Raw genomic sequence first — 26534 nt, 5'->3', positions numbered from 1 at the left:
GTGCTCCCCAGTGGTCTCAGGGAAAGTGCTGAACCACAGCCTGGGCTCTCCTACTCCTGCCCTGCCCCCAGTGGAGGTTCCTACCACCTCAGTGCCTGGCCCAGCTCATGTACCCCAGGGCCTTTGCACAAGCTGAACCTTCTGCCAGCACCCGGGTTAAACTCTCCTTAACCCTCAGGTCCCACACTAAACAGGCTTCCCTGACCCATGAGTTGGGGTCAGGAGCTGCCCATCCCCACACTGAGGACCCACTTTGTGGTTTTGTGACCTGGGCCTCTTCCCCACTAGAGCCACCCAGGGCCTGGTGCACTCACTCACCAGGGACTGTTGGTAGAGCTAATGCTCCTCGGCCCTGGGGCCACCACACCTGGGAGGTGTCTGCTGTGAGGTGCTGCTGGAGGCTCAGGATGCCCCTGCTAAATCGCCCATGTGTTCAGAGCCCATTGAGGTCTCTGCTCAGCCCCCCACCCGGCCTGGGCTACGTCCAGGGTGACCCTCCCACATCTGCCCGACTGTGGGAATTCCCCAGGCTGTGGGGCTTCCGGAGCTCAGGGCAGGAAGCCCCAGGCAGACCAAGACAGGTGGGTGGCCCTGTGGTGGCGCCTGGTCCAGTGTGGGAACACCCTCCAGCACGTGCAGGTAGCGACAGCTTCCTCCCCTCAGCGTTCTCGGGGGTGGAGAGGTGCCGCCCACGGTGAGTCGCAGCCCCAGGTGCCCTCTGAGCGGATGTGAGAAGCACACTTGTCTCCCTTCCAGGAGGCTGCATGGCACTTACTCTCCACGTGGTCCATCTCCACGGCGACCAGAAAGGCCCACTCGTAGTAGCACTTGCCCTGCTGGGTGAGGGCCTGGTGGATGTGCAGCTGCCCCAGCTGCAGGAGCACCTGGGTGAAGTCCCGGCCACACTCCCTGCCGGGCAGCCGTGAGAAGAGCCACACGGCCTCCTGGAGGTAGTGCTGGGCCAGCCTGCTGGCCCCGGCCTGCAGGCACAGTGCCCCGAAGTTGGCCAGGACCACTGCCTGGTTCCGCGGCTGGCCCTGGCCCTTGGCGACCTGCAGGGCGCGGTAGTAGCTCTCGGCCGCCTGCCGGGTCCTGCCCATCCTCTTCAGGGCGATGGCTGCCATGTTGGCGATCGCACCCTCCTGGTCCGCACTGGCCACTGCTGCGTCCAGGACAGACTCCAGGATTTGCAGGGCCACCGAGTTCTGCCTGTGAAGCAGGTGCAGCCGGGCGAGGGCCACCAGGCGGTCCACGAGCAGGCCGCCACCCGCCGTGGCATGAGCCTCCACGGCCTGCAGCATGGCGGAGATGGCCCTGCCGTGCTGCCCGTGGTGGCCGTGCAGCCGGGCCAGGCTGGCGCAGAGGCTGCCGCGGTGGGCCGGCCCTGCGCTTGAGGCCGTGGCGGCCAGCGCCTGCCTGAGGTAGTGAGCGATCTGGGCGGGGAGGCGGGGCAGCAGGGGGGTGTTCCGCAGGACCAGGTCCACACTCCTGAGCGAGCTGGCTAGCGAGCCCTGCGTCCGCAGCGAGGCCACCCTGACGCAGCTCAGGGCCAGGTGGGGCAGGCACTGCCGGCTGTAGATGTCTGCCAGCAGCAGGTAGCCGTCCGCCAGCCACAGGGCCTCCGGGGCCCCCAAGGCCCCGTGCAGGAGCAGCAGCCTCTCCAGGAAGGGCAGGGCCGCCTCGGGCTGCTTGAGGCTCACGTGGTGCCGGGCCAGCAGGAAGCAGGCCCGGGCCTCAGCCTGCAGGCTGCGGCTGCCGATGGCCCTGCGCAGGGCGAGTCTCAGGACCTCTGCCTCTGCCCCGGTGCTGCAGACATGGCCGGCTGTCCCCATGAGCAGGGCAGCGGCTCTGGGCACCACCTGCCCACACTTCTCCCTGTTCTTCTGCTTCAGGTGGATGGTGGCCAGGTTGGCATACAGGGCCACCACCAGGAAGAGGTCGCCGAAGTGGCCCCCCAGGGCACCCAGCGCTTCCTCGAAGTACACTCGGGCCTGGGACAGCTTGAGCCTCCGCACGCAGAGCCGCCCCAGGAGGAAGCAGAGCCTGCCCAGGGCCAGGGGGAAGTCCTCCTTCTTGGCCACCCCCCGGGCCTGCGCCAGGCGCCCAGCCAGCTCCTCCTCGTCGGCGAAGCCACGGAACATGGTGCTCAGCGCCGGCAGGGAGAGGTCGTACAGGCCCTGGAAGCCGGCCTCGTGCCCGGGGGCGTCCAGGAACCGCAGCAGTGAGCCCAGGGCCTCCGGGTCGGCCCAGGCATCCTCGGCGTCCAGGCAGAAGGAGGGCTCCTCGGCGTCTGGCGAGCTCACGCCGCTGGACACCGTGTGGAGACCCCAAGACACTGGCTCCTCAGGGCAGCTGGGGCAGGACTTTCGTTGTTCTAGAACATTCTTCACCTTCTGCAGGGTCTCATGTGGCTCTAGGTGCAGGCCAGGCAGAGGCATTTCTGCAAGTCAACAAAACCCCAGATGGATTAGAGTCTCATCCGAGTCCAGGGTGGAGAAGGGACGTCCCTCCCTGGGCACACTGTCCCTCTGGTGGCACTTTGCAAATACCGCCTTCCCAGGAAGTGCCCAGCACCCACGGGAGGCCAGCACACAGTGGGAGCTTAATCATATGGTTACAGGAGGAACACAGGTCAGTGCGGCCGAGCATCCAGTGGTCTCCTCTTCTTACTCTTCCTGTGTGAGAGCAGTTTCAGGAGACGGGTGACTTAGCTCCATCACTACTCAGCGATCCTCTCTCCCTTTGGAAAGATCCCAAACCACCTAACAGGACATCCATCAGTGCCACAACCGCCCACGTGTGGCTGTGTCAGCACCTGGAGCCTCCACTCAGGCGCAGGCATCCCAGTAACACCATCAAGAGCCAATCAGAGGAAGGGGTGGACCAGCCTGAGCTCCAGAGCCGCCCCACAGACTTGACAAGTGGCCACGGTGCAGGAAGGCCCCTCTCTAATGTGCGGCCATTTCCCGCAGGGAAGGTTGGGAAGGACTCCCAAACCCCCCAGCTTGGCTGGTTTGAGACTTGGAGGCCCACAGGCACGAAAGGGTTAAAAAGAAAAAAAGGGGGTCCTGGCTGGTGTAGCTCAGTGGATTGAGCGCGGGCCTGCGAACCAGACAATCGCAGTTCGATTCCCAGTCAGGGCACATGCCTGGGTTGCAGACCAGTTCCCTGCAGGCCAGTTCCCAGCAGGGGAGGCAGAAAAGGCAACCATACATTGATGTTTCTCTCCCTCTCTCCTTCCCTTCCCCTCTAAAGATAAATAAATAAAATATTTTTAAAAATAATTTTTAAAAAAAAGAAAGAAAAAAGGGCAAGAGCTGGAGAATCTGGGGACACCGGACACCGGGCTACCCACACCTCCTGCCTTGTCTGTTGGCTTTGGAAAGCGGCAGACCCAGAGCCCTGTCCAGTGTCTCGGAGCAGACACGCCCCACTTCCTGCTGGGAAAACACCGGCTTTCAGGGGAATTTGTTTGGAGGAAAGAACCGGCCAAAGACTCTTCTGTTTCAAATTCTCATAAAAAACTGTTCGAAAATAACCGTGCCCTTATTAGTCCGTGAAGTCCAGGAATAAAAAACTAAATAGTGGCAAGTTGGACTTGACTTCACATTGGACTTGCTGAGAACACACCCTCGTCTGATGCAGCAAGTGGGCCTGGCGGCGTGAGGCCCCTCTGCTGGGGGGAAATGGGGTCTGGGAGGCGGAAGGGGGGTTCTCCCTGGACCAGCTCCTCAGGGAAAGGAGTGGACCCTGCAGGGGTTTCTCCAACGGGGGGGGGGGGGAGGCTCCAAATTCAGAGCCTGTTCGCCCTTTGACGCAGAGAACGCAGGGATCTTCAGCTGCTCTGGATTGTGCGGAGAAACCCAGGGCCTGGCCTGGGCCCAGACAGTGAGGGTGCGCCCGGCTTACCTGGGGACAGGGCCGGGGGACCAGGCATGTTTGATGGGGCCCGCTGCCGTGGCGGAGGGTGCTTCACCTTCCCCTCACCCGCCAGCACCCCCTGTGGACGAGGGAGGTCTGTGCCGGACACCCGTGGGCCACCAGCTCTGGGCCTCTCCCTGGCGCTGTCCCCCGAGGCCCAGCCCTGAGGCCCGAGGAGTCCCCTGCCGTGTTGGGAGGACTCACCTTGTTGTTCTGGCGGCTCGGCCTCGGCTTCCCCTAGTGTGTCTGGAGAGGGAGAGAAGAGACAGGTCAGCTACCAGCCAGCTTCCTCAGGGTCCAGGGCTGTGCCGGGCAGAGGGGTGACCCTGCATGGTGGCACCTCCAATCCAGCGGCCGTGACAGGTGTGGGCTCTGGGGCCACCGCTGAGGGGCCAAGAAGCCACACCTTCCAGGGTCTGCCCACCCCACCCTCACCCATCCCCCGCCCCGCATTAGAGGCTGTGGCCGCCACTGCTGCCTCTCTGGGGACGGGCTGCCCCGGACACCACGGGCTCTCCCGGGAGCAGGCTGCTCTGACCCTCATCCGAGGGCAGCGCCCCCCAAGCCTCCATGTCCACCCCCTAAAGCGGGCCGCCCCAGCGCTCGCCGGGCTGCCGTGGGAGTCCACGAGAAAGGAACTGAGGAAAGATGTGTCAGGTGCTAACTGGGTCAGCCGTGGGGGCCCAGCTGCAGGGAGCTGGGCGGCATCCGGCAGAGAGAGGCTGGCCCCCAAGCTCGGGTCCCAGCGGGGCTTCCGAGGGAGGAGAAGACACGGCAGGCCAGGCCCAGCCTTGCTACTCCGAGGTCAAGTGTAAGTGCGCCCGTTTAGAGAGAGACAGAACTGTGCGATCTGGGGAGTTCACCCCTGCTCCTGGCGGACGAGGTCAGCAAGCAGGCGGAGGTGCGCGTGTAGGCGCCGGCACGCACCCAGGCTATACACCGAACAGACGTCCGCGCCCGACAGCCTCCTCAGCAGCCGCGCCGCGTCCTCCTCGGAGAAGCGGCCCGCCTCGCTGAAGAAGGCCCGTTCCTCCTCGCAGAGGAAGACTGCGCTGTCCAGCCTGGGGAGGAGAAGCGCTTCGTCTGAGATCCAAGTTTCCGAAGCGATGGTCGCCCGGGAGGACCAGTCCCCGCTCCCTCCCTTTACAGACTGTCCCTGCTCCCAGCCGGCACAAGGACTCGGGTGACAAACGAAAACAGGACAGACACTGCCTTTGCGGGTGTCTCATGGGGCCAGAGAACACAACTGGCTGTGACAGGCGCAGCAGCCACGGTGGCCGCGGAAAGGGGCTCCTGGGCAGCCCACAGAGCCCCGCCCCAAATGCCCTTCCCCGGGAGGCCGGCCGGGGTGGTGCGGGCAGACGGGCCCCGCACACAGCACGCTCCTCACACACGCCCCGCGGTGCGTCCCACAGCACCCGGCACAAACACACGTGGGCTCCGTGAGGTCGGGGGAGGAAGGATGGGGAACGGAGGGAGGGAGGGAGGGAGGAGGCTGTTCCTGCCTGTAGGACTGCACATCCACAGAATGTGAAACTGCAACTCTGAAACCTGGGGGAAGCCGTTTTTTGAGAAGGTCGTAGATAGAGTAGCTTGTGGGACATTCGACAAGATAAATGTCGAAAAAATGTCAGTGTCATAATGGACAGGAGCCACAGAGGAACTGCTTCAGATCAAGGGGACAAGGCTAAGGAGACAGGGCGGCTGGGGCGGGGGTTCTGGGACTCCCTCCGGCTTCGGAGGGCGCTGGCAGGGGAAACCAGTCCCGCGGGCGGCGGCACGGGTCTGGGGTAATCCCGTCTCTGTCCCCCGCACTGAGGCTGCGCGAGCTGGGGCCTGATTTGGGGAGACACTGCACTGTTTAGGGGTGAAGGGCATCGTGTTTGCAACTCACCCTCAAAGGGCTCAGAAAACTCTAGAAGGAGAAGGAAGAGACAGTGAATGACCTAAGTGGGCGTCCAGGCAGCCGGGGCGAAGGGCACGTGGGCACTGGGTGCTCTTAGTGCGACTTCTGCCCGAGGCAGGGACGGTGTGGGGGTTGGGGACAGGGGCCATCTGGGGGCTCCCTGAACGGAGGGCGAAGCTCGGGGCCCAGAACTGAGAGGCTACAGTGACCGTTCGTGGAGCCAGTGAGGGAAGGCGGTAGGGTCTCGGGCTGCAGACAGGACAAGTGGCGCCAGGCCCCTCGCCCTTTCGGGGTAAGGGATGGGGACAGACTGCTCAGCCCCTACCCGGGGCCTCCAGCTCAGACACTTGTTAAGTTTGGGACCTGTTTAAGCCACGTGGCCTCCCCAGAGACAGTGGGGACAATCTACACAAGGGTCCCCAGACAGCATTCCAGAGAATGCAGCTGCAGGGCTGTGGTCGGATCGGTGTGGAAGCACCCCCCCACCCACGGAAAAAGGAGTGCTTTTGACCCCCTGGCGCCCACCTTGAGCCTGCTGGCAGGACATGGGACTCGTGGAGGGCCCAGCACCGCTCGTGTGAGCGAGGCGAGGTCTGTGATGCGTGCTCGGGACAGGAAGGGGAGGGGACACGCTTTGGGAAAAGCTGGTCTGGCTGCCGCTCTCAGCACCGGGCCCAGCCAGGTTCGGGTTGCTCCTGACGGGCAGGCAAAGGGAGCCGGCAGGTACCGCCATGAGGGGGCAAGAAGACCTTGGGGTCCATCATGAAGCCAAAGGGGGCCCTGAGTCCTGCTCTGGAAGGAGCTAGTCTCCCCCAGGGCCAGCAGGCATGAGACGGGAAGTCAGGGCTGGATGGTAGAGGTGAGTCCCCGAGGGTGGGGACGGACTCAGGACCCACCTGAAAGGTCCTTTCCAAGCTACTTTCTCTGGGCTTCCTGACCCAAGTCTTGGCAAGGAGAGGTCAAGTCCAGGGGAATGGAATTCCCCCTGAGCAGAGCTTGCCGACCCCTCTCCTGAGAACCCCACTGCTGTTCAGGGTCGGGCAGCAGGGACGTGCAGGTGACAAGAGAGTGGGGGAGACTGTGGTATGGCCCCTGAGCTGCAGGCGCTGTGTCATGACAGCGCCGGACTCTGGTGTGCCCGGGACAGCTCTGGGATTCAGAGAAGGGCCCGGGCGGCCCCGGGAGCAAGGACGCAGGGGCGCAGAGGGGAAGGTGCCTCTCCAGCCCTGGGGCTGCAGCTGGGAGCAGACCTGGGAGGTGTGGTACAGGACCAAGTCCAGGCTTGTCACCTGGGAAGCAGGTACACAGTGGCAGGTTCCCACAGGGGCGGGGCGGGCTCGGGAAGGGGTGGGGCCTCAGCCACTCACTCAGACATGTGGCCCTGCACACGGATGAGACTCGTCCGCACAAACCCGACCTGGCCCGAGGACACGTGCCGGCCCAGGAGCCAGGGCAGGCCGGGCAGCTGGGCGCCCAGGATCTCGATGAGGTCGCCACTGCGGAAGGTCATCTCTTCAGGCCCGGAGCCCTGGTAGTCGGCCACTGCGGAGGCCAGGCCCACAGCTGCGGGGGCAGGGCACGAGGTCAGTGCTGAGTGCTAGGGGGCAGACGGTGGCCCTCAGCAGGGACACGCAGCTCCTGTCCGGCATTGCGGCAAAGCTTGGCCACCGCACACAAGGGGCTGGACATCCACGGGGTCCCCACACTGAGTGTGAGGAACTGAGGGCCAGAGACGTTCATTCACTGGGGCTGGGGCCCCTCCCTCCGTCCCACCCGCCCAGGGCGCAAGCAGTTATAAATATGGGTCCCTCCCATTCCTGTTCTCATGGGGCCGGCCTCATGTCCATGTAACAGGGGCGCCAGCCACCCAAACACTAGCCAGCCAGGGCGGAGCAAAAAGCACTGGACCAGGAGCCCAGGGTCGAAGCCCCACTGGCTTCTGGAAAGAAGACCCCCGGCCTCAGCACCCTCTGTTAGTGCTGCTGCGGCATCCAGCTGCAGCCCACCCGGTCCCAGCACCCCCCACCCCAGGGACCCCCGGCATGCCGAACGTGAGCCATGGAAGCCACACTTAGGGGTAGAGTGAACAGGCCCCGGCCCTGCCTTGCGGTCAGCGATGGCCCACTGGCCTCTCTGCACCTCGGTTATCACCTGGGAACTGGACAGGGTTCTAGCATCGTTTTCTGGCTTGGGGAGCATCAGGAGAGTGAAGAAGCTTCCAGAATACTGGTGCCTGCCCCTCCTCACCCGGTCTTTTTCCCAGGGGAGAAAAGCCAGTGGAAACATTTACCCATCTGCTGGCTGTCCGGCGTCACTGGTCCACCCACAGAGTCCTCGAAGGGGTCCCAGGGGACCCGGAGAGCCCACCTGGAGAGGGGAGAGGGAGGGCCTGGCTGCAGGGCGTCAGGGGTGGGGCGGACTGGGGCTGTGCGGAGCCTGGGTGAGTTAGCAGCCCCTGGGGACTCCTCTTGCAGGCCCTACACCTGCCCCCCAAGCACACTCACACCTGCCCAGGTGTGTGGTCTTGGCCCCGCCCCCAGGGCCCTGCCAGCTCCCCAGCCCTGGCCCAGGTCCCTGGGGCACCGGTGGCCCTTGACGCCCGCTGCAACCTGTTATTTCCAGGACACTGAACATCAGAAGATCAACTTTCTCTCTTTGCTTTGGCTGCCAGGAAGCTCCAAGCCAAGTTCATGCCCCCCGGTGTGCCCACAGCATGGGAGCAGGAGCTTCCAGGAGACGTGTCCTGGCCTCCCCCAGGTCCCTCCACCCTGGGTGACGTTTGAGACACCTGTGTGCTCCCGTGCTGTGGGCACACACGTGTGCAGCTCCCTCAACACTTTCCAGAACCGGCCAGACTCTGACATGGGAGCCCCGACAGCACATCCGGGGCCTCTCAGCCCAGCACCAGCCAGTCGGAGACTGTCAGTGCCCTGTCTCCTGCGATGCAGGTGACCGGGAGGCAGCAGGAGGGGGCACCGGGGTCTGTGGGGGCTCACCTGGTTCTCTGCCCTGCCCCCATCCCTGTCCCGTCAGCCCAGGGGCGCCTCCCAGAGCCCACACAGTAGGAAGCAGATGAACAAAGGTCGGTACCTACTGATGAAACGGAATCAAAGGTTCCCCTGCAGACGCGGCCACGGCCTCGGTGGGTGTGCTGGGACCCGAAGAGCTGGCCGCCGGGGCTGCCTCTCCCAGGGAAGCCCCTGAAGCCCACCTGAGGGGCTGGGGGCCCCTCCCTGCACCCTGGGGCACAGTTGTGGCTCTCACGTAGAGGTCAGGACACCGGACAAAGAAAGGCCCTTCAAAGCAGCAGAAGGTGGTCACTTGGGGTGGCTGGTCAGAGGCAACTGTAGCTTTGCAGTGGGACCACCCGTTTGTCCTTCGGGGGCCCCTGTAGGGGTGGCACCCGCAGGATACTCCAGCCTCGGTGTCTGCACCCACAGACACCAGCCACCAGGACCCCGGAGCCCCAGGGGCCCCACTGGGAGACTGGGCCTGGGCTGGGCCCCGGCTCTGCTTGGACTTCCCCTGGGAGCCCAGCTCGGCCGAAAACCCTCAGGGCCTCAGTCTCCCCTTCTGTGCTGTGAGGGGCCAAGGACCTCCTTGCCTGGATAACCCTGGGGGAGTTTGACCACAGCTGGCCGCCTGTCTTCCTCTGTGGCCAGGGTAGGACGCGGTAGGACGGGGAGGGGGCGGGTGGGGGTGGTGCTTGCAAAGCCTGCTATGCCTCTGGGAGTGGACCTCATCCTATAGCTCAGCACTGCCGCCCGGGCGCGTCCCTGTTGGGGTCGCCTGCCCACACCCTTGGGTCTCCGTGTGCACACCAGCACCTCCGGAGCCCTCCTGCCACCTGAGACCCCGCGGGGGCCCAGCACAGCACGGAGCTGGCGGGGTCGTGGCCGCCCACGCAGAGCTCACCTTCCTGGACCAGGAGGCCCTCGTGCGTCAGCCTCAGCGCCTCCTCATCCACGTGGACCTGGACGGTCGTCTCCTCATCGTCAGCAGGCGACAGCAGCCAGAAGGCCTGGTCCACCAGCAGGTTTTCCAGGCAGTGATGAGTGAAACCTGAGGGCAAACAGGCCTGGCCACCTCAGACCCGGGAGGGGGCGGGGAAGCCCACCTGGCCAGGCCCAGCGACATGCCTGCCCTGCTTTTGGGACTCACAGGGCCATCCCCACCCCAGGCTGGCCGCCTGTCTGAGCTGCAAGGGGACCAGCGGTGGCCACGGAGCACTTATGTGACCCCTCTGTGCATTGGGAAGGCCACTCCCTCAGTCTCTTCCTCTGTGAGAGGGGCCAGGGCCACCCACAAGGTCATGTGCATGGGGCGGGAGGGGTGTCCCCCCAGGCACACAAGGATTGTCCCCCTGATTGTCATTCCAAACGTCCCAGCTCTCAGACAGGGGGAGGAGGAGCACGGTTCTCCAGCAGACCCTGCCAGTGCCTCCCCATAGGACGAGGCGAAGTCAGCAGTTTCCCGGCCTGGGCCAGGGCAGTCGGGCCAGTCAGGCAAAGCCGGGTGGGAAGGATTCCAACACGGCCCGAGCCGCTCGTGCACTGGGAGCGTCACCGTGCGCCGCGCCCCTACCTGACAATGACGGGGAGCACGCTGACCCTGAAGCTCCCCCGACAGGCTGCCCTGCACTCATCTGCCCTAAAGCCCCGACATGCTCGGCGTGTGACCAGTGTCTAGTGAGGGGCGTCCTTGTCACGTGTTCTAGGAGGGCACGGCTTTACCAAGAGCGTGGTAGGTGGAAAACTTCCAGATTTCCTCGAAAGTCTTGAAGGTCACCACAATGCGGTCCTGGTCGCTGTGGATGGACAGCAGCCGGGCTGAGAGCTCCTTGCAGGGGAAGAAGCGGGAATCGGACACGGTCCCGGCAGCTGCAGGGCCTCCCCAGCCCAGGCTGCTCCCCTCCAGCTCTCAAGCCGCCCCCCTCCACAGCCCCCCCACCCGCTGCCGGCTCCCCAGTGCCCCACCATGGGTCCCACCCTCCAGGGTTCCGGAATGGCCATGTGCAGGCAACCCCCACCCCTTCCCCCACCGCGCCGCCTGCCTCCGCCCCTCCCACCAGCGCTGTCCCGGCTCGGGCCTGCCCTCAGCCTCCCTGTTTCCCGGACCCTCAGTGATGGCTCAGTGGCCCGTCAGCCCAGACCCACCACTCGGGGCCACAGTGCTCTCGCCTGGGGTCATCGGTGGGCGGGGGGCTGATTGCTGAGCACTGAGCTTGGGGTGCTGTGTGTGGATCCTCCCCCCACTCCCTCGGTAATAATTCTAAGCCCCCCATAAGCAGCTCAGGAAGCTGGCTTCACAGAGGCTGAGGGGCAGGGGCCAAGGGAAGACTGCAAGGTCAGAGGGTGGCTGTGTGTCCCGCCCCAAGACCCTGGCCAAGGGCAGGTCTCCAGGCCTAGCCCCCTTCTCCTGCAGGACAGACTGTCCATTCTGCAGGGGCCGACGGGGGTGGGCTTCATCAGAAACAGGCTCACACCAGGCCTCTTATTCCCCATGAAGGGACTTCCGTGAGCCCAGCTGGTGGAGGGCAGAGGCAGGAAGGAATGGGGGACATGGGGTACACGGTGGCCCTGGAGCGGCTGGGTCTGGGCAATCCAAGGAGCCAGCCACCCAGGAGATCAGATGGGGACAGGTCATGGCGCCATCACAAGGTGAGGTCAGAGGACAGCTTCCCTGCCCATGGCCTTGGCCCTTGAAGGCCTGGGCTTCCAGGGCCCTCCTCCCATCCTGTCTGCTTGGCCCAGTCCCTCCCGGTCCTGTGGTCACGTGAGGACCCCAGCCCTGTGCTCGCCCGGGCGTGACCCCCTTGTGCCCTAGGCCCCGGGGGTGCCAGGCTCACCCCCAGCGTGCGGGCCACCTCCCCGCTGTCGCTCTCCAGCAGGCGGAGCCGGGCCCGCAGGGCCTGCTGCAGACCGGGGTCCAGCAGCCCACTCTTCCTCCGCATGGCCAGCAACTGCAAGGTCAGGTCTGGAGGGGGCAGACCAAAGTCAGGCAGCCTGCCTCCCTCTCGAGCCCCCAGTACACCACTGGGGGACCCGGGTTCGATGCCTGCGCCTGGCACTGCCTGTACCAGCCCTGCTCAGGGGTCTGTGTCCCGGGCCCAGCTCCCGTTGTGGTGAATGAGGGGGCTTGCTGCCTGCACCCTGGAGTGATGGGAAGAAGGGGGCTCCTGGTCCAGTCCAGGGGAGGACGGCCCCAAATGAGCTTTCCACAGGTGTCCTGAGTCACTGAGACCCAGTCCCACACAGGGGCACCCCACCTGCAGCATTTGCCCCGCAGACAGACCCCCCTTCCTCCCCCTCCCCAGCCCAACTCAGGCCACCCCGCCTTCCTCTGTCAGGCCCCAGGGTTCCACGGCGAACCCCACGGACCGTCCCGACAATGCCAGGTCTGGCCGGCAGCCCTGTGACGCAGACCTCAGCTCAGATGCCACCCACCGACCCACCCCGTCCTACCAGGAGGCCCGTGCAGCACTGAGTCCCTGGAGCAGGGGCTACTCTGGGGGGTTCAGAGAGGGAGAGAGAGGACGGGGAGGGAGAGATTCCCGCACCTTTTGAACAAGACTTGTGTCTGTCTTAGAACTTTCTAGCAAAGGGCCATGGAGCAAACACACCCCCCCCCCGCCCCAGTGGGGCAGGCCAGTGGCAGAGGTTCTGGAGAGAATGTGGGGTCAGGCCCTCTCCCCTGCAGGAAGCCGGCATTTCACGACTGGTTCTGAGGTTCGGCCCCTCCAACTCCCGCAGAAGGGCGGGGTCCTGTTCTCAAACTCAAAATACTCTGCCTTGCTGCTCAGTTCGCCATGGTCAACTCAGTTGGCCACGGAGGACACTGACCACCGGAAAGGAAAGAGGGGGGGGCAGGGAAAGGTGAGACGCCAATGACACCGGGGTCTCCATGTCCCGCACAGCTGGGGGTCAGGGGTGGGGCCCCAGGGGCGGGGGCAGGTTCTTACTACAGCCCAGGGTCTCCCACTGTCCATACCCTGTAGAAATCCGCGCTCCCTGCACACCTCCCAGAGGGCCCTTCCCCTCTGTTGGGGGCTCTTCGTCTAGTTTCTACCACGTCCCTCACCCCGTCAGCCTCCCCAGAGTGTCCCTTCCCCTCCCCTTTCAGAGGGGAGTGGCATGTGGCTTTTAGGGCCACACCCCTTTCAGAGAAGATGAAACAGTCCAGGGAAGCACTCTGCACGCGCAGGTGACCCGGGCTTCTGCCCCCACGGAATGCAGAGGCCTGGGCCCAGCTCCAGTAATGGAACCAGGTGGGCACAGGACCTGGGGCTCCACATTTCCCAAGCCCCTCCCCCTCCCCCACGGAGGGAAGGGGGCCAGGGGTCCCCCATTCGCATCCCCATCTGATTGACGCCTGCTGGGCGGCATCGCGCTGGAGGATGTCTACCTGTCGGGTACGCGCCCATCTGGCCGGGAGGGGTCCGGGCGGCAGATGTCGGAGAGACACCGGAGGAAGGGGCAGCATCTGTAACAACAGGGCAGGTCTGTGTAGCACAGGTGACAACAGGCCTCTGTCCCCTACACAGGCCCCAGCCCCCCGGCTATTTCTGGAACAAAAGAGGTGTGTCCACACCCCCTCAAGCGCTGGAGTCCTTTCCTCCAGGGTCACAGAAGCCAGCAAGGACGGGAGGCTGTGAGAAGCTGCTGCAAGCCTGGTGGCCTCAGAAAGCAGCGAGGCGCGGCACCTGGGCAGGTGACGTCGGGTGTGGGCAGCGCCGCCTCCTTCTGCGGGCTCCTTGCCTGTCTCAGCTCCTGGCGGCTCCCGCGTCCCTGGGCCCCTGGCCCGCCACCACAGTGGATTTCCCCAACTGCGACCTCCAGAGAACGGCCCCGCCTCCAGACTCTAAATGCCATCCCATAACGCCAACCTCTTTAGCCACAGGAGGTAGCGTGTGTGGGGTCTGGGAGGAGGGTCTGGACTTCTCCGGGGTCAGTATTCTGTGACCCAGGTCGGGAGCAGGCAGAGCTGCGTCCCGATCCAGCTGCCCCAGTCCGTTGCTGGGGGTGACACAGGCCTCGTGAGGCTGGGGGGGTGGCTCACTGCCTGGTGAGGGCAAGCAAGATAGGCCTAGCCCGGAGCTCAAGGTCAGCGGAGGGCTCACACCGGGACAGAGCAGGGGTGGACTCGTGAACTGAATGGCAGCTCAGGCCTCTGTTGCCGTCCCCCTGCTGCAGCCCATCCTGAGGCCGCTCCCAGCGTGCACCTGGGCCCGGTGCTTGGTCTCTGCACAGCTCCAGTTACCCATCTGTAAAATAGGATGAGCAGCTGGGGCCTTGGGGCCAAGGCGGATCTGCCTGGGCAAAACCTATGATTCTCACAGACCGTGGGACCTCCAGGGCTTCGGGCTGAGCACTGCCGGGAGGCCTTGGGCTGGGCAGCACAAGGGCACCCATTCCTGCTTTCTTCCCAATGGTGCCTTTGGAGCACCTCGGTGCACCAGCCCCACCCCGTGTGCCACCAGAGCCCCTACCTGGGGGCCCCCCTCTGTGTCCCCAGCCCCGCCTGAGACCCGTGCATGCACAGGGACTCCGAGAAGCCCGTCTGATCAGGAAAAGCAGGTGGCCTCCAGATCTGGGGGTGAAGCGCTGTCCCCCAATTCAGCAGCTTCCAGGGCTGGGGTGGGGAGCCGGCCAGGCCTGGGAGCCCCAAGCGCAGGGTGTGCTCACAGCATGGCGGGGACGTGTGAAGAAGCCGAAGCTGGGGTAATCTGGGTGACGAAATGCACAAGGATGGCAAGTGACACAGTCCAGAGAACGAAGTCTGGACCAATGAGCCCACAGTTGAAGGCATGGCGAGGAGAGGGGACAGACCTCGACAGAGTCGAAAGCCAATTGATGAAGAAGAGAAATACAGCGGGGGAGCAGGTCGCCATCACCACAGTTATTATTTCCATCAAGAACCAGGCACGGGTGATAGATGACTTCCAACAGGAAGCGTGACTTCCACGAGGAAGGGGACAGGGACACTGTCTCTGGGTGTCTTCTCACAGGCCGCGCAGCAGTGACAAAAGAATAACAACCTTTCGGTAGGCAGGAACGTTCAACGTCCCTCAGCCGAGTGGTCAAGGTGGAGGTCCCCAGCATGCGGGCACATCGCCACCGAGGCTGCACGCTGCGCTGCGCTGAGGGACACAGCCCTCAGCGGTTGGTCCTGCCCCAGATGCCCGCCACCACCGTGGGCAGTCATCGGCTGTGCCCACACGGAGGGAGGGCTCTTCTGCAGAACGACCAGCTGTGTCCTTCTAAACATTGCCCAGAGCCGTGGCACTGCACGCTTGGCACACCCAGGGTTTCCTCCGCCTCGGAGGACGTTCCTGGGACAGGTGGCAGGGCCAGCTGGAGGTGGGGGCCGTCATCTGGAACCCTCGCACTGTGCTTCTGTATGAGCATGTCCGGGTTTTAGGAAGTACGCATGCCCAAGGATTTGGGGCCAGGACACGTACAAACAACACCACGAGCACTGATAGAGAGGAGGCAAGTGGACTAAAAAGGCCACGGTCCCTCCCCTCTCTGCGCCTCAGTCTGTGCCGGGGACCAAGGGACGCCCGCCCTGAGCCCCCGGGGTTGACGTCCAGAAGAAAGCAGGCGGTGGGAGCACAGTTCGAACAGAGTCCCCGGGCAGCGGCTCAGCATTTCCAAGCCCCTTCCCCTTTCTCCCTGCAGTGTGCTCATTACTGACGCACCCCTGGAAGTTGTGGCTGGCCGCAGGGGACTCACTGGGCAGTCGGTCTGTTCCAGTAGACACGGGACAGGGCAGGCGGCACTCCGGCCCCCGCTGGGAGACCCAGGGGCGCCCCTCACTCCCCGCACTCACCATCTCTGGCCCTGGCCTGGGCCTCCTCAGGTCCTGCTTGTCGGCAGCTGGTCAATGAGCTCACAGCCTCTTTGTGGTCCCCGGTGCCACCGCCACCACCTAAGGGCCCCGCCGCAGTCACCCTCCCCATCAGGGCCGGCTCCTCTGAGGCCACCTCCGCTGGGCCCTTCATGACAGACCACGTCCTCAGTGCCCAGGGCTCGGCATGCCAGGCTGCCTTCTGTGGAGAGAGGTGAGGGTGGTGGTGGGTGGGGACGACCTCCCACCCGGGAAGACGGGCCACCAGCGGGACCACATGGACCCTGCCTCCAGAGCTGGGATCAAGAGGAGAGGAGCCCCCCGCCCCCACCCCTTTGTACTTGGAGGGCCCTACTCAGCCTCTGTGGGTCTGCTTGTGGGTCACCAGCCCCCTGACGAGCTCTGGTTCCCCTGGAATAGGCTGTTGCAGCCACCTGCCAACGTTTGCATGGTGGCCTTGCCAACGCCCCCTGGCCAGCCGGGGGGTTGTCCTGGCAGTCAGGGGTCACTGGAGAGCCCACCACACCCTTGACACCCAGATATGACCGAGAATGCCCAGACAACATGCGAGCAAGGTGACTCGTAGGGACAGGAGCTGTGACGTCCCCATCTCACACCATGGCACTGTGCTCCGAGGACCAGGCCCCTGCATGCCCGGCCGGTGGGGCTGAAACATTCCGAGGACCCCCAAGATGCTTATCTCCCATAGGTAACTGCATCATTCCCCGTCCCACCGGCCTCGGCGAGCTGGGATGCCCGGGGGTCCTGGGGCTGCTGGAACAACCCGCTCCGTGGGTCCGTCCCTCCCACTGGGAGGGGCCTGGCTCTGGCCGTGTCTCCCAACGCATCCTGTTTGTCAGGAAATGGGCCAGGCCCCAGACCTGGGGTGGAAGGAAGCAGGTGACAGAGGGCAGGGAAGTGGAAGTGGCCGACGCAGAAGAGATACTTCTCGGCACCCGGGGGTGCCCTCAGCCTATCCAAGAGCCAGTGGTCCTGCCTCATCCTCCCGGGCCAGAGGTGAGAGGCCCTCTGCAGCGGGCAGACCCTGCTCCTGGGTTGGGGGTTTCACCACAGCCGGAGAACCCAGAAGAACGCAGAGCCCCCTTTCAGACAGGGAACGCAGGCACAGGGCGATAGGGACAGTGGGCAGACCCCCAGCTTCGGCCCCAAACACAGGCTCCGGCACGACCCCCACCCCTGCCACCAAGCCAGCATTGCTGCGACCCACTGCAGCCCACCGGGCGTCCCATCAGAGCTCTTGGGTCCCTGGCCAGCTGGGACCCTGTTTGTACGGTCTCCAGTCCTGAAGCCTGTCCCCACCTGGGTCCTCGTCCTTCTCCCTCTCTGCCACCTCGTCCTTCGGGAGCCAGGACTGATGTGCCCCTGAGGTGGCGCAGGTCTCCCACCGCTGGGTACCTGGCACCATCACACCCGCCCCAGACATGCACCTGTCGTCCTTCTGGCCTCCCGGGGAGCAGGGCCAGCCTTCCACGTGTGTGTTGGGGGCCCTCCCACGGGCTCCCTGAGGGCCCTGCCAGGCAGGCGGGGCCACCGGGGACAACTGTAGGCATAAAGCTCCTGGTGACAGTCCGGCGAAGAGGAAGTGGGTGCTGCCTCTGTGGAAGCATTCCCTCCCCGCCCCCTACTGGTCCCCGAAATGGCCTCTCGGGGCCAGCAGGCTGCAGAGGGGCTGTCCTCGGCTCCCAGGGGCGGCTGGCGGGGTCACTTTCGGGCACCTCACAGAGCGCCTCCTCCCTCCGGCCTTGCTCCTCTGGGCTCCTCGCCTCCGTTGACGAGAACATCTGCCCAATGAGGAGGTTGGTGGACCGAATGAGCGGTGCCCCTGGGGTACAGCTGGCGCTTACAAAGTGGGGGCCCCACGGAAGGGGAGGACGTGGTACCAGCCCAGGCTCCAACGGGTTTGGGGGCCTGGCCGGCGCTCCCATGCGGCTCGTGCTGGACAAACAGGTTGAGGGCCCGAGCAGACCTTGGCCATGCCCCCAGGAAGCCCCTCCCAGGGTTGTCCGGCTGCCTCCTGTGCTGGGGTGAACAAACACTGTCCCCCTGGAACCTCAGAAGGTGACCTCCTTTGGAAAGAGGGCCACGCTGGAGAAGGCTGGGCCCCGAACCCAGTGCCCAGTATCCTCAGAACGAGAGGAGGGACAGGCACAGGGAGAGGCCCTGGGACAGCAGAGGACAGACAGGCCTGACCAGGCCCTGAGTCTGGGGCTGCCTGGGGCCTCCCGGAGCTGGAAGAGGCAGGACGGTGCCTCCCCGGGGCCTGTGGAGGGAGTTGGCCCTGTGACACTGTGATGTCAGACTGCTGGCCTCCAGCCTGTGGCGGTGAAGCCAGCCCGGCATGCGGGCTGAGTCGCGGCTGGTCGCAGTGGCTCCGGGACTCTGCGCCTTGACTCTGCCTGCTACTAGAGAGGGCTAGCCTCCCCCACACCAGGGCGTCCTCGTGAGCAGAAGGAAAGGACTTTAGTCTCATTGAGTGCCCGCACCACCCCCGACTCGGGCATGGAGGTGGTCAGCCAGGGACTCAGCTGGGCTTGAACGGTGAGGTTAGGATCCAGGTGGGTCCACGCCCTTGAGCCCCGGGCCTAACACGGATGCACTGCTTCAACCCCTGCCCCACCCCTGACCACGGGTTCAGCCGAAGCTCCTGGGACAGGACTCTGGGAGGCCACCCCATGCTGAGTCGGTGACAAACAACCCGACATTGCTCTGCCAGCCGTCATTTCTAGGAGCCCCTGAGAATGTACAATGTTGGGGATCCCTGCAGACAGGGCACGTCTAGGGTTCCCAGAGGGGCCCCTGGGAGCCGGGTCTCAGAGGCATCCCCGGGTCACAAGCCCAGGGCAGGACCTGGGGTCGCGAGGCCTGAGTCTGAGTCCTTCCTGATTGGTGCCCCTCCCTGGCCCAGAAGTGATAGCCTCAGAGTGGCCAGGCCACACCTACGGTGCCACCCTGGCAGGGCCCCTTTGGTGCCCCCCTGGGGAGAGATCCCACTTGAGCTGCCACAGACCCCCTTGTTGCCGGCTGGGGACTCACCAGCTGAGCCCTGGGGGAGCAGGTTCAGCAGAGGTCAAGGGGGACACAGCGCTCTGTCAGGTGTGACATCATCACTGGCCCCCTCACTGCCAAGTGGCGTGGGCTGTGTTTCTGGGGACCTGTCTGCCTGGGCCCACACCCCCAGGCTGCCCAGACTTCAGGTCTGCTCCCCCACCTCCCAGAGGGTCAGGAACGTCTCCCTGAAAGGGAAGGACATGAGACTGTTCTTCAATCCAGCTGTGGCCAGGCCCTGCTCTGCAGGCCAGTCCTCACCACTGTCACCCCCTCCCCACAATGTGGCCCTGGCCACCCGCCTGTCCGGCACCCCCATACCTGCGCCTGCTCCTCAGAGGCAGCTCCCAGGACAGCAGACGCCAGGTCGCTGCTCCTGGCTCCTCCCTGGCTGGCCCCGAAAGGCCGTCTCTGCCAGCCAGGGCAGGCAGGGCCGCCCTCAGCCAGACGGACTGCTCCACGGCGGCCACCGCCCCCTGCTTCCTGCCCCACTTCCTCCCTGCGCCTGGGGCCAGTGGCAAGAGGCAGGCCCAGCCAAGACAGCCAGTTGATCATTAGCTGCTTCCTGGGCCGGCTCCAGGCCCTCCTGCCAGCCCTCTGCCCGGCCCCCAGGTGCGGGAAAGAGGCCCGGGGACGCCAGGATTGGGGAAGTCAGCCATTGCCAGGCCTCCCTGCCGACCTCAGCCCGGCTCTGTTCCTCTCCCACGTAGGGCACTCGCATGCACGAAGACGCACGGGCCCTCGGGGGCACGCTCTCGCAGGGGTGTGCGTGCACTCACCCCCACAGAGGCAGGTGCGCCTCCCTCCCACCGGTCCCCTTCGACAAGGTTACAAGGGTCGGCCCCCAGTGCTCCTTCCCTCCTCTCCGCTGGCTTCAGCCCACACCTGGGTGTGAGAACAGGGACACCAGCCCTGCTCGCCTGGGAGCTCGCGCTGGGCCTGCTGCTGTCTCAGAGCAGAAGCGGGAACTGAGCTGGGGTGGGCCTGCCCTCCTGCACCCCGCCTTCCCTCTCGTCTGCTCTCTGGTCCCCGCCCAGCCCTGGAAATCAAGAATTGGGTTGGGGGGTGGCCCTGGCTTGGTGGCTTCGTTGGCTGGAGCGTCGTCCCGATACACAAGTGGGATATGTTCCCGGTCAGGGTACACACAGGAAGCAACCAGTGAGGGCATAAACGTGTGGAATAGCAAACCAATGTCTCCCTCTCTCCTCCCCTTCCTTTCTCTCTCTGAAGTTCAGTCGATGAAAAGAAAAGAGAAAAGAAAAGGAAGGGAGGGCGATCCGGACCTTCGCACACAGCCTGGTGACGCCAGGGACAGCCTCCAGGTGAAGTGGTAAGGTGCCTGTTTTCCAGACTCAAAACTGAGGCTCAGCAGGGTCGTGGAACATGCCCAGGGCCAGTGACAACTGGAAGAGGAGCTGGAGCCCCATCTGAGGGACGTCGAAGCCCAAAGGCCAGCGCTTCCAACCGCAGCGCCGGTGTCCTGGGGAGGAGCCGCCATGGGCAGATTCTGGCGGCACCCTGGCCCTCCCCAGCTGTGCCAACCACACACAGCCTCAGACATTTGTCCAGGGTGAGGCGTGGCTATGTCACCTGGGTTGAGGACTGTCGCTCTAGGTGAAGCTGTTTCTGGGTGAGGCCAAGCCACTCCCGCCCAGGGCCCTGTCCCCACCTCCCCACCCGCCTGGCCTTTCTCTGATCAACTCCAGGCCTCAGTGCAGCCACCCAGTGTCCCCCACTGCCTACGCCTTGGGCCTCGGGAGCCTTAACCAGGCCCAGGAGCCCCCTCTGGGACACGGGCCCACCCTACCCTCTTTGATAGCTTGCTCCAGTGGGCGGGTGCCCTGTCCAGCTCCCCGCTGCCCCTGATACAGGGACACACCACCCCTCGCACAGCCCTGGCGGTGGGACCTTCCTGCAGCCTCCTCATGCCATGGGGACTCCCTCGTGGGGCCGCTCCCCTGGGCCAGCCCTCTGTCCCCGTCCAGAGGTGAGCCCCGCTGGCCGGTCCTGTTCTCCTCTACTGTGCCTGGGGCCTCCCAGGCGCCTTCTTGGTCTTCCCCCCGGGGGGAAAGCCTGGGTCCCCTCATCTCCAGCACGACTGGCACTCAGGGCAGGAGCCAGCCCAGCCCGAGGCCACCACATCCACTGTGAACACCGGCGCTGCTGTGCCGGTGCCACGACCCTGGTGTTTGTGTACAGAGGACCCACTGCAGGTGGGGCTGGGCTGACCCTGTGCCCTCGCTCCCGGCCGTCCTGAGGAGTCAGCAGACCTGGGCGCTCTGCAGCCGGCCAAGCACAGAGCGCTCGATGTAGCCAAACTCAGTTACTGTTCAGGTGACGGACGCCGGTGTCCAGGGCTCCCCTGGGCCAGGGCGCGGGGCTCTGCAGGCACGGGCAGAGAGGAGCGGGTCTGGAGAGCCAGTCCCCGGGCCCGGATGCCCCCCAACAGCACTGGCCGGGCCTGCTGCCCCGTGAGGCCTGGAAGGGGCTGCAGGGAGGAGCCGGGAGAGGGCACGAGGCCTCCTTCCTGCCCTTGGCCTTGGCCTTGGCCTTGGCCTCCGCCCCGCGTGTGAGGCGGCCGGCCCTGTGCTCCGGAACCCGCCTCGTGCGCACACGACAGGCGTGGCTTCTGCTGCTTGTTGTGCTGGAAACCGTGTGGGAAGAGGCCCCAGGCAGGCCCCACGTCCATAAAAGGGTCCGGACACATTTCCTCCCCTGGCCATTGTCCCCACCACCCGCGACCCACATCCTGTTTGTCTCCGCAGCTGTGCCCGTGGCCCCAGGCCAGCGGGGGTTTCCCCAGGCTTCCCCGACCACGCCCAGCGCTCCTCCTTCTGCACGGGGCGCCCCAACGCTTCACAGCGCGCCCCCCACGGGCTTCCAGAACATGGCCTTCCAGGTCGGAGGGCTTTTTAAACACAGTCCCTCCTGGAGGCTGCAACCTCCAGGACCCACAGCCCCACCTGGGAGAGGCTGCTCTCAACCCCAGTCCAGCCCGGCCCGGTGCCCCTCTGGGTGGGCCCGTCACTCCCTGAGCCTCAGTTTCCCCTTTCCAATGGTGGAGCTGGGCTTAGCGATCCCTAAGTGCCCTTGAGCTCAGCAGCTCTGCCCCCCACGTGGTTGTGTGGCCTTAGCAGGGGGTCAGGGCTGGGACAGCCTGCCCTGCTCCCAGGGGGGCAGTGGCTGAGCCTCCGTAGCCACTCCCAGGTGACAGCAGACAGAGGGAGCGGAGGACCGGCCTGGGTGGTCCCCACCCCTGAGGGTCCATCCACGGTAGGTGTAAGTGAGGCGCCCGGCCTGCAGGCCTGTGGGGGGGCGGGGGCGTGGCTCCCGCTCTGCAGGTTGTCCCAGGGCCGGTGCTCTGTGTGAGGGGCCAGGGGGCGGGCCTCTGCCACAACCCTGCCACGCCTGCGTGAGAGCAGACACAGCCCATGGTGGCCGGTGGGCTGGATGTGCCCACGGGGCTGGGGGTCCCTCATCTAGAGAGTGGGGTGGGCTTAGTGGAGGCAGATCTCAGGATTGCCCACTAGAGCGGGAGGAGCCAGCACACAGGTGTCCCCACCACACTGGGACCAGGGTATGTGGGGTTCAAGGTCACGAGAATGTCCCAGGAGGGCAGGACGGGTGTCCACAATCAGAGATGAGGGCCAAAGACAGGTGGCAGGGGAGCAAAGTCCTGCAGGCTCTCGGGGGGGACAGGGGGACTCGGGCAGAGATGGGCCCTGCCCCAGGTCACTTGGCCCTTACGTGGGGACGGTGGCCGAAAGGGGGTGGCCCCGCCGTGGTCCCATGCCCTGCAGCACCCCTGTCTTTCCTGGTTCAACATGGTGACATGCAGATGTGACCCAGCTTAATGCAGTTTCCCAGAAAGACACAGGAACACAGATGGCACCTTCCAAGAAGCATATTCCTGAGCCCCTCCCGCACCAAGTCTGAGCGCAGATGCATCTCGAGGACAGAGGCAGAAGCTGCTGGCCTGGAGCCCGGCCCAGGGAAGGGGTGGGACGGGGCTCTGTATTCATGACTCTCGCCTTCACGGCCGAAACCCTGCGGGTCAAAGATGGGCGGGCGCTAGGCCCCGTGACTGCAGAAACTGCTCTTTGCAGGACGAGGGCGTTGGGACCAACAGGCTCTCCAGGTGACCCGTGGCCACCCCAGGCCGGGTGGCGGCCCGCAGGAAGCGGTCAGCAGTTCCTGCGGCCTGGGCCACCCCGCCTGGCCTGGGCCTCTGTCCCGCTCTGGCCCCATCAGGTGGCCTGGCCCTCCCGGTGGGGAACTGCTGCCTCAGCAGCTGATGGGGGGCCTGGGCCTGTCCATGTCGGGGGCTCCTTCCCCAGGGGCACTCAGGGTGACTGCGCCCCCACCTGGGGCAGAGCTTCAGAAGGGCTGCTCCCTACTGAGCCCGCCGGCGAAAGGCATTAAAGGCTGTTTTCAGGGCCCACAGCTGGCGCGAGGCCCAGGCTGGTCCCTCCTCCTTGTCACCTGTCACACTGTAGCCGGCAGGTGCAAGGTCGTGGGGTGACCAGGAGGGGGTGCACTGAGCAGACAGTGGGGGACATGGCATGTGTTTTACAACCGCCACTTCCCTGGGAGCCTGGGGCGTCACCCCACCTTATAATGAACCCCAGGAACACCCCGACCCCACTGGCCCTCACTGCCCAGAACCCCAACATTACTGACTCAGGGTGTGGACCCCCACCTGCTGCTGGAATGCTGGACACTCTCTGGAGCCCAGCCACGGGGTGTGGGGGGCTGTGACTATCGTCCTCGCAGGACCCGCCGCTGAGGAAACCAGGGGTCGGGAGGGCTGGAGGGAGTTGCCACAGGGCTCCCCAGTGTCCCCACGGGCCACGCCGAGACCTGGGGGTGCGGTCAGTCCTCAGGGCACTGCCCAGGTTCTGGGGCCCAGCCCGGTTTCTTTTCCCCTCCCAAAACAGCCTTACCTCACCCCCATCCCTGAAACTGTCCTGTCAGGGCCACCAGCAGCCACCCTGCTGCTCAGTGCCAGGGTCGCTTCTCTGGCCTCACCCACGGGCCTCCCTGCCCGGCTGGCCCCGCCCTCCTTCCCAACCCCTCCTCCCGCCTCCAGCAGGCCCAGCACCCCCTCCAATGCCAGCAGCCAGGTAGGACTTGCAGAGCCGTCCATGTCCACACTGACGAACAAGGTGCCACCTCGGAGATGAGGGTTGAGCCCGCACTCCTGGGCGGTCCCCTTGGCTGGGGCTGGACAACTGCCTCGCCTCTACCCCCCACCGTAACGCAGCCCTCCTGCCATTCCCTGAACCTCCCTCAGGGCTGGCCCCTCCATCATCTGCGTCCCTGGACTGCCCAGACCTGTTCACACCCGGGCCCCCGCCCAGCGCCATGGTGGGGGCCTTTGGGCTCAGGATTCCACATGTCCCCCGTGGCCCTGGCACATGCATGTCCCCCTTCCTAGTGGCCTCCTGCGGGCACTGACCTCAGCTCTTGCCTACTCCCCGCAGGTGTCCCCACATGTCACCTCCTTCCACAGCCTTTGCAGATGGAGGACATGCCAGCCCTTTCTGCCCCCGGGCCCCGATCACACCGCGCCAAGACTGGGGTCTCTACCCAGGCTGCCCCGGTGAAATCCGGAGCACCCTCCCGGCCGTGGACGGACACTCGGCTCATGTTTGTTGAATGGCTAACGAACAGAAGCACCAGCAAGGGGGCAACAGGCCAACCAAGCGCCTCGGACCCTGCAGAGGGGAAGAGTCCGGGACACGCATGCCTCTGAGCAGGCAAAGTCACGCGCCACGCCTACCTTTTCCTGCCCCCGGGGGTCCGGTCCCACCCTGATTCCTGGCTCTCCAGGGAGGGAGCAGCTGGCTTGGGCGGGATCACACAGTGGGCCCCAGGGCCTCTCCCAGCCTCGTCTGGTGAGCCCGGCTGGGCGGGGCCTGGGGCCCAGAGTGTGGGGCCACCACACTCTGCCCCCTGGGGACGGGGCCCTGGTCACAGGCTTCTCGATGGCCGCGAGCAGCAGCCCTGCCAGACAGACGTCCACACCTGTGCCCTTCCCATGCCAGCCACCCAGCTGTGGGCCTCACGGGTCACGTTTTGGGGGGAGGGGAACATAGCCAGAGCGCCCACTGTGGGATGGGCACGTCCCACCTGCGGCACAACCTCCCGAGTGCCCAAATCTCGTACACCCACACGGACCGCGCACGTCGGGGGTGACAGGGAGGAAGAGCATAGATTCTGAGCCCTGGCAGCTCCTGGACCCAGCACCCCTGGCGTGGACCTGGGGTCCCACACAGGAGAGACGTCATTACCATGTTATCCAGAGGGGCAGAGCCGGGGCTGGCAGCGTCAGCCAGAGCCAAACCTACAGCGCGGCAGCCTGGTCCCCAGAACTCCCAGCCCCAGGAAGCCGGTGGCGCCTGGCGCCGTGTGCGGGGCACTGCCGTTGGGATCTGTCTGGCGTTCCTCTCGGTCCCTTCACTTTTAACTTTTAACGAACAAGACAGCTGCTGGTTCCGGGTCAGAGCCTGGCTGGGCCGGACCCCTGCCAGCAGCTCTGTTCAGTTAGACCCCCCTGTGCAGGTGACCCCGAGGCCCACGTCAGGAGGGAAGACCAGGGGCTCCGTGGGCGAGCCGTGAGGGCCGGCTCGGGGGCGGCCCCTCTGTCGGCGGCCTCATTCGAGTGTGTGCAGTGATGCTCGATCCCCCCGCACAGAGGCGCAGAGTGACCCCAACACCCTGTGTCCCCCAGCCTGGCCACACCCGGCATGTCAGCACACCTTTGACGGCGGGGCAGAAGCCGTGCTCGGGCCCGGCCGAGGGCAGCTGCCAACCGGCGGCCATCGAACCTCACACGTGTCCACCCTTTGACCGGCAGCCCCACCTCCAGGAAATCACTCTGCAGGTGCCAGGGTGTGGACCCCCTGACAGCAGCAGCGCCTCGGGAACAGCCCGGGTGTCAGGTAAGCCAAGCACCCGCCACACTCCGCAGGTCGAAGAGGCTCGAGAAGCCGGCTCGGGGAGTGGGGGAGAGGGGAGCAGCATGGTGACCGCGTGTCCAGTCCCCTGTCCAGCTCTCGGGTTAGGACCCCTGTCCTGTGCTGGCCCTTCAGGGGACGACCCTGTTAGACGACGGCTTTTCTGCCTGACTCTGTGAGCGGGGGCACATGGCACTGCACACTTGTCAAAAGACACTGAGCTTGGCAGCACACAGCACATATAAGAACAGAGCAATAAGAACAGTTCCAGGGGAGCAGAGGAGCCCAAGGGAGGACACGGAGGGAAATGGGTGGACGAACGCACACAGCAGCCTCCCTGGGGGTGGGTTGGGGTCGGAGGAGGGTGGACGGCATGTGTGCACAGGGCTGCCACGGACCTGGAGGCTCCCCGCGGGGGGCGCTGTGCCAGAGTCCTCCCTGCTGTACCAGGATGGGATGGCTGGATGTGAACCGGTCGGCGAGGAGGGCGGGCGGCGGGAGCCAGCGACCTGGCTATCGGAATGGATGGCGGCTCGGGAAACCAAGGAGAGAGGCAGGAGGGCCCCCCACCGAGCTGAGGGGTGGGGTCGGAGGAGACAGCAGTGTGAACTCACGGCTCCCTTCACACAGGTGCACGTGTGACAAATAGACACGCATTAGCGACACACATGCACGCAGTGTGTGCTGGGAAACTTACAGACGTATGTACGTCTATTCGAGGGCGGGTCACATCTATTGGGTTGGCCAAAAAGTCCCTCGTGTGTTTTCTGTGCGATGCCCGGGCAGCGCCGAGCTGTCCTCAACTCCATTCACAACGATTCTGCTAGATCGTG

At 65.1% G+C, this 26534-nt stretch overlaps 1 protein-coding gene and 1 long non-coding RNA gene across 9 annotated transcripts in view; one reads left to right on the top strand and one right to left on the bottom strand.

Moving 5' to 3' along the window:
* SH3TC1 (SH3 domain and tetratricopeptide repeats 1) overlaps positions 1-26534 on the bottom strand; it is a 39540-nt gene that overhangs the window by 11208 nt on the left and 1798 nt on the right. For 2 of the 8 annotated variants that reach the window (XM_053672346.1, XM_053672345.1), the window contains 11 exons: positions 15659-15878; positions 13232-13309; positions 11676-11803; positions 10561-10666; positions 9743-9889; positions 8922-9123; positions 8118-8194; positions 7195-7390; positions 4849-4982; positions 4126-4167; positions 776-2440 (listed from right to left, as the gene is read on the bottom strand). In XM_053672346.1, coding sequence (XP_053528321.1) covers positions 776-2440; positions 4126-4167; positions 4849-4982; positions 7195-7390; positions 8118-8194; positions 8922-9123; positions 9743-9889; positions 10561-10666; positions 11676-11803; positions 13232-13309; positions 15659-15830 — 2947 coding nt within the window. In that variant the 5' untranslated portion in view covers positions 15831-15878. The other 6 variants (XM_053672344.1, XM_053672347.1, XM_053672349.1 and 3 more) reach the window with 6 other exon arrangements.
* LOC128628445 (uncharacterized) lies at positions 16583-24569 on the top strand. Its single transcript, XR_008392822.1, has 3 exons — positions 16583-16693; positions 19973-20072; positions 24226-24569. It is a non-coding gene; the product is annotated as an uncharacterized LOC128628445 (long non-coding RNA).

This window comes from Artibeus jamaicensis, unplaced genomic scaffold (assembly GCF_021234435.1).
Source record: "Artibeus jamaicensis isolate MK-2021 breed Jamaican fruit bat unplaced genomic scaffold, CSHL_Jam_final contig_76, whole genome shotgun sequence".
Lineage (NCBI taxonomy): Eukaryota > Metazoa > Chordata > Mammalia > Chiroptera > Phyllostomidae > Artibeus > Artibeus jamaicensis.
Note: the sequence above shows the minus strand (reverse complement) of the source record. Positions and strands in the feature narration are given on the sequence as shown.